This window comes from Nilaparvata lugens, chromosome 10, assembly GCF_014356525.2.
Source record: "Nilaparvata lugens isolate BPH chromosome 10, ASM1435652v1, whole genome shotgun sequence".
NCBI lineage: Eukaryota > Metazoa > Arthropoda > Insecta > Hemiptera > Delphacidae > Nilaparvata > Nilaparvata lugens.
The window spans coordinates 33,833,709-33,851,886 of NC_052513.1; the positions used below are offsets into that span (position 1 = coordinate 33,833,709).

Genomic DNA, 18,178 nt, shown 5'->3' on the forward strand with positions numbered 1-18,178 from the left:
AAACATAGTTCTTTGACAAAGCTGTTCAATAAGTAAGTCATAATGTTATTGTGTCTTATCTGAGGACTATATAAAAATTATTGATTTACTTTGTTTTGACACAAAATTGATCTATTTGACACAATTATTGATTTACTTTGACACAGTAGGCCTACACCTATATAAAACGAAGTCCTCTTCATAACGCTTTTATGTATCTTTGAACCTACTCGTAAATAATTATCCAATCTACCCCGTTATTAAAAATATCACCATACAACGAATACATTTCTTGTTCACATAGGATATGATTTATGAGAATAATTTGAGATACTAGTTTCGGTTGTTCCACCAACCAAAAACCCAACTATTATTTTTATTGTAAGATTCACTTTAAACTGTCGGCATTCCTTAAAAACTACATATTCGTTTATAAAAACTACATTAATGCTTCCCAATCTTTGAAGTAAATCTGACTATATACATACGGTTGCTCTGGCTCCTACATATGTATACGGAGTTACGGAATGTGTAGCCTATACATTCTATCCTTACTTCATACTTGACTTGAATTGTTATAGACTAATTGCTAGAGACTAATTATTATGGTTCAAATTATTACATCTTGTAATATAGTATATGACCTTGACTCTTGACATTCCACTATCATTCCTGATTGCATGCATTATTATTTCCGAAACAAAGGTTTCGTTTAAATTTACTGCAGTAGGCTTACTTCTTTGATAATTTGAGATGAGCCCGTGTGCAACGATAATTTCATGCTATGATTATCAGCAATTTCCTTGGCTGAATTATATGTTGGCTCTAATCTCTCGTTGTGAGGCAGAAATTAAGATTGGTTTACATCTGTTGTGGTGACCAATTTGGAAGATTAGCAATTACTGAGGTAATGACCCATTATTTAGGCTGAATCGTTTCAAGAGAAATACAGAGGTTGAATTGAAATGGGCACTTGATACCTCGATAGTAAACTTCAGGAGAATACCAGAATACCCGAATTACGTTCTAGAATTTTCTGGAGTCTTTCACTTTGAATTGAACATGATTAACAAGCTAGCTAAGCGGTGTTTATGTAATAAAATTTACCTAAAATTTGTACCTAAATATTGTACCTAAAATTTCAGATAGGATAAAATATGAGATCATCTTGTAGAGTTTAGTTCTTGTAAGTTCCTATTCAAATTTTTCACCTTCACAACAAAACAACATCATTGGCCTATTACAATTTTTATTTCGTAATGCTTTTTATTTATACTTCTATGAATATTGTGTCATTATCATCGATGTTGATATCATGATATTATAGATATCAATATAATTATCATTGTCTTGCTTCTTATTCATACTTCTATGAATATTGTGTCAATATCATTGATGTTGATATTATTATGATATATCAGATTCCTATATTTAAACGCGTAGCAGTTTCCGACTTGGATAAATTTCAACTGGTCTTTCTATTTATCCTGAACTTTTTTTATTTCTCTTCCATTTCTCTTTTCATCCTTCTCTTTTTCAATAACATTCCAATGACATTCTCTTTTCATCCTCCTCTTCATCAATAACATTCCAATGACATTTCAATAACATTCCCTTTTTCCTTCTTTCAATGTGCATTGATAATCTTTTATGTGAAACTCTTCAACAGAAAGAGAAAATAAATTACAATTCTTGATTATTCGATTTCAAAATTATTCGATCTGATACAAGTAATAGAATTTAGGTATAATTTGAAGGCACCACTTTATGTGAAAATGAGCTATCTCCACTAACTGGCAGTTATGAGCATCTAGAATCACTTCTCAGCTGTTCGTAACCCACCTAAACTGAAGGTTTATCTCTCATCATTTCCTTTAAGCACAAGCCTTGGAGCTAATTCAGGCATCATCCTCCTATCATAACCAAGACATATAGAAGGTATAAAGTACCCTCTATTAAGCCATTATTTATGATTCAAAATGTGTGTCATATTGACTTAATTCTGTAGGACTGTGCAGTATTCAGATTCTTATTGGATCAATGGAAGGCAAGCGGGCGTTCCATAATAGCGAACGTCCCACTTCAGAATTGTAAACAATACCATCGTAATAGTGAATATTTGATTATAAATTGAATTTATTCAAGTTTTAATAGAAACACATTGCCAGATAGCTATCATAAATATGTGACGTTGTAAGTGCTATAGTCTATTTTATGATAGTTTTGACCATACCATCAATCACAAGTAGGCCGTCAACACAAAATGCATTACTGAGCAGTTTAATTCTAATAATTTCTCAAGTAGTATACTGTTTAGGGAATACGTGAATACGTAATTCTTTATAAATGGATTTTATTCGTTTCTATCAATTTTATTGGTTCTACACTCCCACTCTTTTATTGCCACTATGCGACGTTGATACTCCTGACTTCTCGTGTCTATTTCTCGAAACAGTATCAACCAATCACGTCTGAGTAGGCTTTGGATCATTCCCATCCAACTGTGGCAAATGAATGACGTTGTAGGTGCTGCCATCTACAATTTATTCCATCAAATGGCGACCTCCAATCACATGCCAGTAAGTTGAATAGTACACGCCTATTTTAGATTCCCATTGGTCGACTTAATTATGTGAAATTAGAACTTCCTCCAATCACATGCGAGTAAGTTGAATAGTACCTACACGCCTATTTTAGATTCTCATTAGTTCATTATGTGAGACTAGGACTGACTCATCCAGCTAGCTTATCAATTATTATTGATTTTGAATTGTCATTGTGTTCAATGTGTTTCTTTCTTGAATATTTGCAAGATTTGAGCATAAATTTATGTAGTGTTTTGTTTCAATGTGGAAATTAGTTAAGAATTGAGAAGTCTCACATGAACTTTATTTGGACAATTCATTAAATAAATTAAAATAAAAATTGAAATTTTTATGAAATTGAGATAAAAAGAAGTTTTGGACTGTAGTCTGTTTCTTTGTCCTTAAAGTTGATTGTGGATAATGAATGAATAAGTAAGTAAAAACAAATAAAGTTGAAGTTCATAAATGAGCTAATAAAGAACTTTCCAACGACCTTATTTATTTATGTTATTTAGAATATAACTCTCATTATATTGATCCAAATCGATCAATGAATTTATTCTCATTGATGGAATTGAAGTTATTCCCGAATCAAAAATTTAATTAATAATTGATGTATTTTATCAGAATTGATATTGATTACAGATTGAAGTAAATTTATGGCTATTAAACAAAGATCGTTTGAAAACCAGACATATATTGATTTTAGTTTATTGTATTCCAATAGTATCGTTTCATTCAAGCTCTTAACAAAAATATGAAACACAGATTTATCTTGAGATCTGGTTCAAAACACAAATGGGGAACAATAATTTATTTTGTAACTGGGTTGAAACAAAGTCCAGAGACTCCAAAGGTTAAAGACTCCAAAGACGCCAAACAGTCTGGTTCGCCAACTTAGGGACCAGTCTCTATCTCTCTCTTCTCTATTTCTCTTCAAAAATCAAACTTCCTTTCTCTTTTTGGCCAATCTTGTTCGTATCTTCCTCTCCGTCGTTCATACTTGATAATGTATGCCATTCGGCCCACCTACTTGTGATTCTTTGCTTCCTCCCAGCCATCAGTCTTCCACTGCCGAATAATTCCACTACCTCTTACAAGTTCTTCATCTCTTATTTCACATCTAAATAATATTAATAATTAATGTATCCTGATGTTTGTTTTTCTTTGCTGATTTCATGTTCTACTCATTGATTTTTCTAATTCTCTTTCATTCAATATTCGATTTTTTATTTATTTATTTAGTCTGTATCTGTATCAACAACAATTGAAAGTGAATGATAAGTAAGTAAGTAGCCTAAGTAAACTGTTTCTATCTTTCCATACTCGTCCTTTCTCTCTTTGTCTCAACTTTTCTCCGCCCCACACTCTTTCTCCATTCACGATTTTTCTGTGATTAACTGTTGTTTCAATATTTTCCTCCATTTTTTCCCTTCTAATATTTTCTCTCGTTGTCTTATACCACTTATCCTTTCTACAGACCTATAGTGAGAATAACGTTATAGTCAGTAACTAATTAACATTGGTTTCCTATCATTGTCTGTCACCAACAAAGCAACTGACTTCATCCTTTTCTAGCTACGCACCGTTCCCAAATTGTTTGCAGGCTATGCACAAAAATAATGTGATGAACTACCAGAATATTTCATTGAAATTATAAAAATCTGGTGTGGTACACTCACACAACTTTCCTTGCCGTTATGAAAATTGATCACCTAACTCTAGTGTTCACGCGCATCTCAAGTCTACTATTCAAAGATCTGAGCCAGCTGGTGACAGGACAATACTTCTTCTGCTACCATCTTCTATCTCTTTGAAATCTGCTGCGATCCTCAATCTTCGGTCATTCATTTAATCCAACTCTTTTTCTCTCTCTCACTCTCTCTCTCTCTCTCTCTCCCTTATTATTATTATTTTTTATTATTTTTTTTGGCTCGTTCTGTGCCATTCATTTCCATCCGCCTACTTGGTGTTGGTGAAAACAGTCCATTAAATAAATAGGGGGTGGGGTCGGCTCGGCTGGCAGATGTTTTGGTTGTAGTAGTAAATGCGTACTGGTATAAATATTGGTCATGTTGTTTTTTGATCATGTTATTTCTTCTTCTTCTTCTTCTTCTTCTTCTTCTTCTTCTTCTTCCTCCGCTGCTCCTCTTTCTCCTCCTCGTCTGTCGTCTTTCCGTCCTCATCATCATCATCGTCATCCTCCTCCTCCTCCTCCTCCTCCTCCTCCACCTTCTCCTCCTCCTCCTCTCCTCCTCCTCCTCCTCCTCCTCCTCCGTCTCATCTTCCTACTAATTATTGTCTCGTCCTCTTCATCATCCTCCTCCTCCTCCTCCTCCTCCTCCTCCTCCGTCTCATCTTCCTACTAATTATTGTCTCGTCCTCTTCATCATCCTCCTCCTCCTCCTCCTCCTCCGTCTCATCTTCCTACTAATTATTGTCTCGTCCTCTTCATCCTCTTCCTCCTATTAATTCTTCTTCCCACCCTTCACTTTGTTGTTTTTCCCACCATCCTCCTCCTTCTTCTTTTCTGACTCCTCTTCATTCTTTTCCTCCTTCTGCAATTTCACACTTTTCTTTCTCTAATTCTCCAGATTTCTTCTCTATCTCATCTCCTCTCTTCTTCTTGTTCTTCTTCATCGCTTCTTTATTTTTTTCTTCTTCGTTTTCTACTCTTCTCCTCTTCCTCTCTACTTTTTTGTTTTTCTCTTTTACTTCTTCACTCTTCTTCTTTTTATTCCTCTCTTCCTCCTTCATTTTACTTCTCCTTCATTCGTCTTCTCCTTTTTCTATAGTCTGCCTCTTTCCGCCCTTTTTTATACTTCTTCTTGCGTTTCCTTCTCATTTAGTATTATTTTCCCTTACTTATGATCATCTTCTTCCTCTACTTTTTCTTCTTCCTCTTTCCTTCTCCTACTTCTCTTCCTGACCTCTTCTATAAATCCTTCTTCTCCTGTCCCTTTCTCATTCAGTCTTCTCATGTTCCTTCTACTTTTTATCTCCTGTTTTCTTCTTCAACCCTCTTCTTCCCCTTCCTCTTTCCTCATCTTCAACCCTCTTCTTTTTTTCTAGCTTTTTTGTTCCTCCTCTTCTTGTTAGCTCGACGGCGGTGTTCCATTGAGTATGTTGGCCGCGCTGATATTCTTCAGCTGTTATCAAAGTAGATGACCCCGAGAATTGCGTTTACTGTAGTTTTGTTGTCTGTCTGCTCTGCCTACACGCCCATAGCTATAACCGATTTTTTTCTCTAGCTTTTTCTTATTTTCGCTTTCGTCTCTGTCTTTGTTTTATTTTCCTTCGCTTTTTGTGTTTCTCATTTTATTGATAATCCTCCCCTTCTCACAATTATCTACCTCGTCTTCCTTCTTCTTGCTCCTTCTCCTTCTGCTCCGCCATCTCTTCCTATTCAACCTTCTTCCCCTTTTTTCTCTTCTACTTTCCCCTCCTCCTTCTTCTCCTCTTTCTCATCCCACCTCCTTTTTCACATCCTCCTCCATCTCTTCCTCCTCCTCCACTCCTCCTTTTCCTCCTCCTCCTCTCCTCCTCCTCCTCCTCCTCCTCCCCCCTCCTCCTCCTCCCCCTCCTCCTCCTCCACCTCCTCCTCATCCTTCTTCTTCTTCTACTTCTCATTCTCTTCTTTCTTATCAATCTTCTCTTCTTCTCCCTCCATCACACAGGTTATCCTTTTATTCGTGGCATCTGCATGCATAATTCTTCAATTGACTTTCATTCAGAATTATACTCTTATCTTCTTTTCATACTTCATTTAATAGCTTCTTTGAAATTTTCAGCTTTTTCGATTAATTTTCAATTTCAAATCTTGAAAAATAACTTTATTCCCATCATTACTTCTCTTCTATAATCTCAACTAATATTATCTTCCTTGTACTTTACTACCATTTTTCGTCTTTTAAAAAGATCGTTTCGTCCATCACTTTGTCGTATTAAAAGATCTTCTCCTCTTTCTTACTCTCACACTCATCATACTTTCTTCCCGTCACTTACTCTTCTCATGTGTCACTTTTGGTTTTCTGCTTTTTTCTTCTCTCACTCGATTCACTTTGATCCTTTATCTTGAACTCTTCCAATCTAGTTTCCCATAGCTTCTTGAACATAATTTTTCCTTGATTCTTTTATCTTTCTCCACCCTCAATCAATTCTATTCTCTATCTCTGTCATCCTTTCAGTCATCTCGTTCTCATTCACTTTCCCTCAAATTTCAATATTTCAATAGTTCAATCTTCTCAATATGTATCTACATATGTAGATATGTATCTGAGAATTGCATTGTGAAAGTGAATCATAGAGAAACAGTAGCATAAGTAGATATCCCATGGTATAGGGCGTTTATGTCGCAACTTTTACTGTTATCTCAAGTCGATTACGATCGATTATTGTAGATTTTTACTGTTTTGTTGGGGTGATAGTGTATGAACAGCACAATATGAGAGACTACCAGTGTCACACAGCTTTTTGGGAAAGAAATACGTGGACTATCGGCTTGAGATAACAGTAAAAGTTGTGACACAAACGCCCTATACCATGGGATATCTACTTATGCTACTGTTTCTCTATGGTGAAACGTAATCTTATTTATTTACATTACAAGAAAAAAAGGCTGAAAAAGGTTCATCCTCCAACTCTCGACTACCATACTCTATTGTACTTTGATTCCGTCTCATTACCCTCAAAAATAGCTAAAAGCTTGACTTCTTATTTCTCTCCAAATAATTCCAATGATATGTTATATTTTCACAAATAAGTAAAGCATCTGCCCTTTTCTCTCTACTAGTACTTCTACTATCACCTACTTCTAAAAATCATTTTGTTTCTCATTCTTCCACTTATGTATGCTCTTCGTTCTCTCTTCATCTGCATTTTCAGATAATTTCCTCTCTTCCTTATTGTCTTTCTCCGACGTTTTGAAGGTTTTCTTCCTTATTGTCTTGCACTCCCTTCGGCTGTATAGTTTCGGCTGCTTCATTAGCATACCCCTCACGTACTCCCATCTCAATTTTCGTCTTTGTTTTATTACTGATCAATTTTTACCGTTCTGCTTCTCAAAGACCGTTTTACAACATTGTAGTATGTGGATCGGATAGGCGAGTTCAAAGACTGAGGCCCGGTTGCACAACAGCCGGTTAAATTTTAACCGTGATTAATTTCATGAGAGCCAATCAGAGAAGGCGTTTTCGAAAAGACGGCTTCTCTGATCGGTTCTCGTGAAATTAATCACGGTTAAAATTTAACCGACTGTTGTGGAACCGGGCCTGAGTTCCACTTCAAACTGTCAGGATTCCTCTGAATATAACACCAGTGCTTCCAATTCAACCAATGCTGACAGAAGTGAATCTTACTATAGTGTATAATATGCTATTTTAATTTTATTTATTCAACAATGATGAAACACATAATCATAAAATGATAGGAAAAAACAGGCTTATTGCCCTTACCATTCCATTCCCGAATTTTGATTTATAAAGAAGTAGTTCATAGATGCCGTTGAAACGGCTAAAAAACTGTTCTCCAAGGATCAGACTTTTTTTGAAATAGATGCCCAAAAATTCACATGTGGAGCTTCATATACAGATGGATGCCGACACGACACTAAATAAAGTACTCCACAGACATCGAACGACATTTTTCTTTCAAATTCCTACATTGATGAAAGTTCCACTACTCAACTTGTCAACTTTTCTAGGTTGAAGATAAAAATTAATGAGAGATTGCATTTGTTTATTGCCAATATTGATTTTAGTTAATTATTTTTCATAAATATTATTATATATCATTATATAGAATTGCCATTATATCTCAGGTTATATAGTCTGACAAAACTGATGATTATAAGCAAGAATAACATAAATGTAGATCACCTATATATCAATCGAGCACCAGTGGAAAGAGTTAAGAAGTATAGCTACCTGGGAACCATAATAAATGAAGGATGGGATATTACTGAGGGAATAAAATCAAGAATAGGAAAGGCCAGATCAGCATTCAATAGAATGGGCTCCATCTTCAAGAGCAAGAATTACTCCCTAGAAACGAAGATAAAATGCTCAGATGTGTTTACAGTCCTATTATATGGTGCAGAGTCCTGGACTCTGAATGAGGCCATTAGTAAAAGACTTGTTTCATTCGAGATGTGGACATACAGAAGGATTCTGAGGATACCATGGACTGATCGCGTAACAAACATTGAGGTTCTAAGGAGAATGGGGGAAAGACATTTAGATGATCACCACCATCAAATGCAAAAAGATTGAACATGTAATGAGAAACGACGTAAGATATTCTCTATTACAGGTGATTCTCCAAGGAAAGATTTTTGGAAAGAGGGGCCCAGGTAGAAGAAGAATTTCTTGGCTAAACAACATCCGATCCTGGTGTGGAAAAAGCTCCATAGAAATATTTTGTAGTATTGCCGTGGATAAAGTGAAAATCGCCATGTTGATCGCCCACGTTCGTAGCGGACAGGCACAATAAGAAGAAGAATATAGTCTGATCACACCTTGTCTTGATCTTCCAATATTATGATAAGCTCAGTGATGGGGAAATCATAATAATTACATTATGTTCGATTCAGAAAGATGAGTGAAGATGCCTTAATATATCATGAAAACGAGTCTAAAAGTGTTTGCAAAATTTTAAGCAGTAACCAAATAAATAATATCTTAATTATATTAAATTTTAATACCAGCACTCCCAAAGACAAGGCATTCTTGTAGAAAAAGGTATTCAGTCGTTATTCTAAACATTCGATAAGCCTTCTCCCGGTTGCACAAAAGTCAATCAATTTTCAACCGTGATTAAATGACGGTTTAACGCTACAAGAACCAATGAGAGTAGCGGATGAAGTCTTCAATCAGCAGTTAATCACAGTTGAATTTAATGAAATGTTTGTGCAACCACGCCTTAGTAATTTATATTATATCTATCAGAAATGATCAATCTAGATTTGACCTCCTGAGAGACAGAAAAGATAGAAAACAGTTTCTGCAACCGGACATTATTAATAAATTATCTAATTATTTGAGAATGAAAAATGAATAATAATTAACCCAGAGTCATCTTCCTGAGAAACAGAAAACAAAAAACATAGTTATTATTATTATTAAACAAAAATCCAAATTAAAAGCTGTAATTCACCCCGAAGTACTACTGCAAATATTGACAACAGGGTAAACAGCTAGATGGAAATTCGATGAGCGCTACTATTCAGAAATTATTTGTCAGCCCGGGAATGTCTTCGGGGTGAAACAACAGCATTTAATTTGGATTTTAGTTTATTAATAATAATAATAATAAATTTCAATAGCATTTGAATAATTGCAACATCTCAGTAATTTCCATCAGTAAAAAACATAGTGTTGATAATTTATTATGAAATAAGAGCTAGAGACGGTCTAGTTTTGGCAAAAAGTATTGATTTTTAGATGTCACCGACCACCCAGAAAGGATCCACACACGCACAGTTAATAGTAGTTAGTTATGCGTGTGAATCGGCCGCCTCTCTTGATGCGCCCCGCCATACTATATAGTAATATAGTATACATTAATAGTTAGAGAATATATAGTTATTTAGTGTATATATAGTACTATAGTTTTTTACAGTATATAACAGCCTGGGGACTTGAAGCTAGTTGGAGTAATATCGTTTGAGAATATAGTGATAATAGCCAGGGGATTTGCAGTATTAGTTTAGTGTATAGTGAAAGAAAATAATATAGCAATAGTAGACCAGTTCCTTGCAGCTTGTTGATTGTAATATATATATAGTAATATAGTAAGGAGTATATAGTAATAGTAGATTTGAGACCAATGAAATAAGTTGGTAGTATATACAGTAATATAGTGTGGAGTATATAGTAATAGTAGGGTGAGGACTTGGTTGGTGGCCTCTGGCCTGTCTTATATACAAGTTGAACCAAGTCGGCAACGCAAAGTCAAAGTCAAGGCTGCTGATGCACAAGTGGAAGAACAAGAGGACGAAACAGGTGCTCAGGAGAAGAAGAAGAAGAAGGGTGAGGAGGAGTGGGAGGAGGATGAGGATGAGAGTGGAGTAGGTTTGAGAAGGAAAAGTATAATCGTGAGCGTGAGCGGTAGTATAAGATAGTCAGTATGATGGGAGAAGAAACAATAGAAGACGCAGAAGACATAGGATGTAGAAACAATAGAAGACGCAGAAGACATAGGATGTAGAAACAATAGAAGACGCAGAAGACATAGGATGTAGAAACAATAGAAGACGCAGAAGACATAGGATGTAGAAACAATAGAAGACGCAGAAGACATAGGATGTAGAAACAATAGAAGACGCAGAAGACATAGGATGTAGAAACAATAGAAGACGCAGAAGACATAGGATGTAGAAACAATAGAAGACGCAGAAGACATAGGATGTAGAAACAATAGAAGACGCAGAAGACATAGGATGTAGAAACAATAGAAGACGCAGAAGACATAGGATGTAGAAACAATCAAGTGGAAGAGCAAGTAGAGGTAGAAGGAGAAGAAGAGATAGAATAAAACTAGTAGTTCTGTGAACAGTAGACCTCGCGCTCAGTAAGTTACATTGACCTGTTGTTATGTTTTCTCAAAAATTAATAAATAATTTATCAATTAAAAATGTCTAGAAAAATCCTAAATAAACATAGAGAGCTTTCTATCCTATCGGGTTTAGCAGGACCCAACAATGTAAAAATGTTTTTCTAATAAAATTGATTGATTGATTGATTGATTGATCGTGACGTGTTGTCCCGGAATGTGAGTGTGAGCGCTGTTATCAGGTTTGGCTGCAACTGTCTACAACGTTGATGGAAAGATACATTAATTCAAGATGTTCGATGTTTTTGAACGAGTAGTATTATAGTAAACTGTCTACTAACATTGATGGAAAGATACATTTTCAAGATGTTCGATGTTTTTGAACGGGTAGTATTATAGTCCACTAGACAGCTTATTTATTATGAATAATTCTATAGTCTGATTTTTACTCTAATATTGGCGTATGAAGGGGGCTCCTTTTTCCTTTTATATCACCCTTGAAATGCAAATTTCCAAAAACCTTGTATATAGGTCGACGCGCAATTTAAAAAGGATCATACCTGTCAAATTTCATGGAAATCTATTACCGCGTTTCGCCGTAAATGCGCAGAAATGCCAAACCGTCGACTTGAATCTTAGACCTCACTTCGCTCGGTCAAAAAAGAATAAAAAGAACCGAGAAGAGGGAGAAAAAGAAAGAGAAGAATCGGGGAGGAGAAGAAAAAGAAGAACCAAGAGAAGGAAGAAAAAGAAGAAGAAGTAGAAGAGGAGGAAGCGAGGAGTAGGAGAAGAAGAAGAAGTAGAAGAGGAGGAAGCGAGGAATAGGAGAAGAAGAATAATAAGGAGGATAAGAATGATAAAGGGATGAAGAAGAAGAGAAAGAGGGAGAAGATTGTGGATAAAAAAGGAGGAGATGGAAACTGAATCAGAAGGGAACATGAGAATAAGTAAAAAACAGGAGGAAAAGAATAATAATAAAAACTAAGAAGAAGAACCACCGAGACGAAGAAGAAACGAGAGGGAAAATTCGAAGAGGAAGTGGGAATACGCGAGAAGATAAAGAAGAAAAAAGAGAAATATAAAAGAATAGGAGAAAAAGAAAGAGGATGAGGGGGACGGGAAGAATAAGGAGGATGATGAACAGGACAGGAAGTAGAAAAATTAGTAGGGGAGAATATATGGGAATAGTGGGAGGAGGAGACGAAAAAGAAGAAGAATATTACGAGTTTAACCTATGAAGAGTTCGAAAAGAGTTCGAGTGTAAGTATGAAAAACGAATTTTACTGATTTCATTCATGTGAATTTACGAAGTCTTCAAATGGAGTATGTTATCTGCATTTAGACAAAAGATTGAAGTGAAGTGAAAGTGAGAGTGGGAGGAATAGAATAGAATGACTGCCTTTATTTTTGACCTAGGAGGGCGAAGTTAAGGCGCAGTCGGCCCTCTCTTATACTTAACCCTCAAGAGTTGGTGGTGGAGAACACATAGAAGAAAAGGGAGCAGAACAAGACGACGTAAGTGGACGAGAGTAAATTATGAATAAAATGAAAAATATGATTTGTGATAATGAGTGATTGTGTCAAAGAAAAAGGTGAAAATGATGACAAGGTATTTGAACAGAGAGTATAGAATGTAATACTATAGAATGTAATACCACATTACATTCTATCCTCAGTGTGAATGAAACGAATGAATGGGAAAGGAAAGACCTTTATAAAGGAAAGTGATTGTTCCAAACTACGTGATACCGAATCAATCAGCTCATATCAGATGATATCGGTTATCATACTAGTTAAGTAGCGTTCAATGATATGCAATAAACTAGTAGTTATGTGATCAGTAGACCTCATGCAGCTTTCTGATCTACAATTATCTGGTGTCACCTGTTCACCGGCTTCTCCAGACATCTGTGTAATGCATGCAATGAATAATCCTTTTTTCAACTGATTGTTTATGAATAATTGTGCAGTCTGATTAATCCTATCTTCAGAGTAGATGATAAGATAGTGATATCGGAGTATGGAGGAAATTCCTTTTCCTTTCATATTATCCTTAAAATGCAAAATTTCAAAAACCCTTGTGGATAGACAGTTAAAAAAGATTACTCCTGCCAAATCTCATAGAATTCTATCAATGCTTTTAGCTTTAAATGCGTTACATCATACATACTACAGACGAGAATCCGAGTTAAAACATATACCTCACTGCGTTCGGTCAATTATTCAGCAAAAACAATGATAAAGGTAGTTCAAGGAACCAGAGAAAGGTACAAGCAATTAGCTATTAGGGTATTCTTAAAATCTGGTGTGGAACACTCACACAACTTTCCTTGCTCATTGATCCGCATTGATAAGCCTCATTAACGAGGATAATTTAGGGAATAACATTATGCCGATTGGCGGCTAAATAATTGAAACTACGATTATACTATTGTGATTGTGTTCAGAGTACATTTTCCTTTGTTTGAATTACGAAATTTGAGTATTTTTTGAAAGTTGTCAAAACAGCTGTTCTACAAATAGAATATCGACATGTGTTCTTTTGAATAAACTGCTCTACCTACCTACCTCACTCACGAGAAGGAGGTTACAAAGTAAATTTCTCAAGGATGGGGTGGACCCCCTGTTAATTTCTCAGGGAGGAGACTCATGTCAGTTAATAGAGCTGATATACAAGGTATGAATTTGAAAAAAATCGGTCAAGTCATTTTTGAGAAAATCGTGATAGAAATTTAACAAAATTTATTCTTTTCAGGAATATTACGGAGCTCCTGCAATTTCCCCAGAAATGAGAGTCATGTCAGTTGATAGGGCTTATAAATAGCTATCTAGGGTATAAATTTGAAAAAAATCGTTCGAGCCGTTTTCGAGAAAATCGTGAAAAACATGGGTTTCTAATCATTATCCGCCATTTTTTCCGCCATTTTGAATTGAATTTTATTGAATTTCTTATTGTCAGATCCTCATGGTATAAGGACCTAAAGTTTAAAATTTCAAGTCAATCGGTTAATTAAGAATGGAGTTATCGTGTTCACAGACACACACACACACACACACACACAAACCAACACCCAAAAATCATGTTTTTGGACTCAGGGGACCTTGAAACGTATAGAAAACATGAAATTAGTGTACCTTGAATTTTTTTTGGAAAGCAATACTTTCCTTACCTATGGTAATAGGGCAAGGAAAGTAATGAAACGTATAGAAAACATGAAATTAGGGTACCTTAAATTTTTTTGGAAAGCAATACTTCCCTTACCTATGGTAATAGGGCAAGGAAAGTAAAAATGATGTTTTTGGACTCAGGGGACCTTGAAACGTATAGAAAACTTGAAATTAGAGTACCTTAATTTTTTTTCTAAACAATACTTTCCTTACCTATGGTAATAGGGCAAGGAAAGTAAAAAGGATCAGAGTTACTTTTTCTTCGAGTCTTACCGAGTTCAAAAGTCGTGAAATAATTGTATTTTAACGAGGAGTATGTATTATATTGTAATTATTACCGTATAGGTTCTTCTACAACACCTTTGCATTTCTACTCTTCAGCTGGATTTGCATACAACAGTAAGAATATAATATTCAAATGAGTTCCGATATTGACCTATTCCCTCTCAGCCAGGACGAGTGAGTATGAAAAATACCATCTGAACTTATTGGAATTATATTTTCACTGTCACTGTTTTGTGTGAATCCAGCTGTATGCTGTGATAGTTCAGTAAATTCATTTTTATTCTCCACACTTGCATTCCTCTCCCATTTGTGGTCCAAATGCAGCTGAATTACGCAAAGACTTGGTAGATCCACATGAATGTAGTTAGTTTCGAAGGAGACAATAAGCCGTCGATCCCGACTAAAAGTAGACGTCATCTCTCATCATCATCCCTCTCACTCATTACCTAAGCACAAACCTAAGAGCTTATGTGGGCATCATCCTCAGAATTATTATAATTGAATTAGATTCTTATCTTCCCTTTTCACGACTTATTCTTCTCTTTCCTATTCTATTCTTATTCTTGTTTCTTCTCCTCTTCCTCCTTATCCTATCAATCCTTCTAATTAAAAAACAAAGTTCAATGAATATAGTATATTTTCTTGTACCCTCCGAATCTCGGTAGAGAGTTAGTGGGGAGGATATTCTTGATATTCTTTCCGAAGAATGGACATTGATATGTCCAAAGCTCCGCCAATTTATGTAGATGCATAACAATATAATTATCTATAGTTATTATATTACAAATTACTTTTTCATATCATGTACAGTTCAATAATTATTTTCTTAGTCTATATTATGTAAATTCATCTATAATTTTGCTGTATTGTAAGCTATTGTATATAAGTGTATAAGCCAGTATATATTGTAATCAACATAAATAAAGTACTCAATCAATCAATCAATCAATCTCAATCTAATGAATCCAAATAGTCTAATACATTTCAATAGCTGCTTTTTCATCAAATCTTGTAGAAACAGTTCATCAAACAAGATACACTCGAAGTGAGAGTAATCTAATCAACCACATTAATTTGTGCCTCCATTCAAAAAACACTATAAATAGACGCGTGAATAGTGAATTTCTATTTAATGACATCTGAAGAGGTACTACAATATTGTTTGTGGTTGTAATGTGTCCTCAAACAAATGATACTTAAGTAGTTTCCATTTCGGTTCGCAATTGATGTACTTACAATGAGATTAACTCTCTAATTGAAATGGAAAGTTCAATTTTCCTCACGAAAGGCTCGGAGAGAATACAGTTTTTCCTGTTGAGTCAGGGTGGCTGATTTCAATTCATATAATAGCTTCCAGAAGATTAGCTCTCGACTTGGAAGATGTCAATTCAGTTGAGAGAAATGGTATGACATACTAACTTATATTGTAAAAATGTCTGAGTAATTTCGGTATCAATGTAGTGAGGTTCACTTTAAAGTGTCAGAAGCATTGTTTAATGAGGAGCATTGATGTTGTTCGCAGGGATGCTGACAGTATGAAGTCAACCTCAATAATTTATCATTTATTTCATGCAAATACAAACATAAATCATACACAATGATTGGGAGAAAACAACAGGCTAAGCCCAAATTTTGATTAAAAACTGTAAAATTTATCATTGTTCTATGGTCTGATCAGAGAGTACAGAATGTTATATTAAATGCTTCAACAACATTCCTCATTCAAGAATGATTCTGACAGTGTAGTGATTCTCAAATCATTGATATCAAAATTACTTATCTCTCCCTCATTACTACATCTATACACTAATATTTATAGAATCTCACATTCTATACACTCTGGGTTTGATTGATCATAAAGCTTACATCTATTGTTTTTTAGTTCTTCTGAAAAATGAAATCAATTGAAACTCAAACAATAGCAATTAAATTGATTGATAAAATAGTATTATATGGTCCCCTTTGAAATTAATAAGTTTACTAAGTAGTAAACATTTAAACTTGAATTTAAAAAAATACTTTTGGAGTAAAAATGCACTTACTTTGGTAGTAACGATCGTTTCGACCTGTTGTTGGTCATCATCAGACTGTGGGAATTTACTCAGATCATTAAAATTCAAGTTTAATTTCAACAGTGAAAAGGTATGGATATGCAACAGAGTAAATTTATAAACAATTTATGATAAATTTTTTTGAAATTTATTTTTAAAACCTGACGATGGTGTGATTACCGAAACTAGTAGCTATAATTTGTTTTTTATTATATTATTTTTTTAATTTGGAAGGGTTTTTTTCTCTATTTTATAAATACAAGAAAGTAGCCCTGAAATCATACATTTTAAATTGATTCAATTTACTGCTCTCAGAAGCTTACACCTTAATTTTCCTTCCAGATTGCCCTATTTTTCTTCCTTTTAATTCATCATAGTCAAGATGAATCCTCTACAATAATTTTAGAGACAAATATGTATATTGAACTATTGTTTATTTTCTTAAAATTGCAGTTGTAAGAGGTGCATTAATGATGTCAAATACTGTCAGGAATCGAACCTGGAGCTAACATCATCTATACTGAAAGGATGCTGCATCATCTATACAAGGTAATTTTCAACATTTTCAATCATAACTAAAAAAATTTGATTCACCACATACCTGATCTATTAGTGAACAAATCCGTTGAAGACGCCAAAGCCGCTGAACTCGTAGCAGAACTGAACTTGGTATTCAACAGAAATACAACCAAATAAACGATGAAACTGTTGCCACAAACGTTCCTCAACAAATTGAAGAAACTCGAACACACTCGCGACATTTTTTGGGGCGTTACTCGTTGTGTCATCGTGCTTGACCGTAAAGCCGGTGGTTTGGAGACTTTGTGGAGGATTTCATGAATTTTGGGGATGATTTTGGGAGAAAAATGATTCTTTTTCGAGGTGATACAGTTGTTTAGAGGAGAAACATGGATTTTGGAGGTGATATGGTTGTTCTGAGGAAAAGAATAGATTTGGGAAGGGAAATTGTGATTCTAGGCTGAAATTGAGTCGTTCTAGGAGGAATAACTGGTATAGGAGGGATACTGTTGACCTTTCAATACTGGAGCTGATTTTAGAGTTTAAGTTTAATTTTCAATCAAAATCAACAAAATTTTTTTTCTTTTAGTTGATCAATTTTCTTTTATCAGTTTAATTTTCAGGTAATGGTGTTGTCTTTTAAATAAAAATTGAGTGATGCTAGTGTTAAACTCAATGGATTTAGGGAGAATTGAATATAATAATTGTTATAGATGAAATTTTGTATTCTAGAAAAAGTACCGTGATTCCAAGGTATCGAATTGATTTGGGAGGAGATTTCGTTGATTTCTGAAAAAAATAAGAGGGGTATGAATCGATTTTCAGCAATATTAATCCAATTCTAAACAAACTAAAGACGATTTTATAGAAATAATTAGAGTTGATTACACAGGAAGTTGATATTGGATGAATTTAAAATGGTTAAATAATATGTTATAAGGTTTAGGATGAAACTGATTGGGTTTTCAGGAGATGATTTCAGGTTAGAGTAACTGGTTTTCACGAAGAATATTAATAAGTATAGTCTTAAACGTTATAAGT

The 18,178-nt window shown here is 34.7% G+C and overlaps 1 protein-coding gene across 2 annotated transcripts in view; it reads right to left on the reverse strand.

The window, feature by feature from the left end:
- The window catches only part of LOC111051685, a 96,392-nt gene that overhangs the window by 39,166 nt on the left and 39,048 nt on the right, over window positions 1–18,178 (reverse strand). Inside the window, exon 1 of one of the 2 annotated variants that reach the window (XM_039436708.1) lies at window positions 17,220–17,504. The exons of the other annotated variant lie outside the window; for it this stretch is intronic. Coding sequence (XP_039292642.1) covers window positions 17,220–17,406 — 187 coding nt within the window. The 5' untranslated portion in view covers window positions 17,407–17,504. Of the gene's footprint in view, window positions 1–17,219; window positions 17,505–18,178 lie in introns of those variants that run through there. 2 annotated transcript variants of the gene reach the window in all.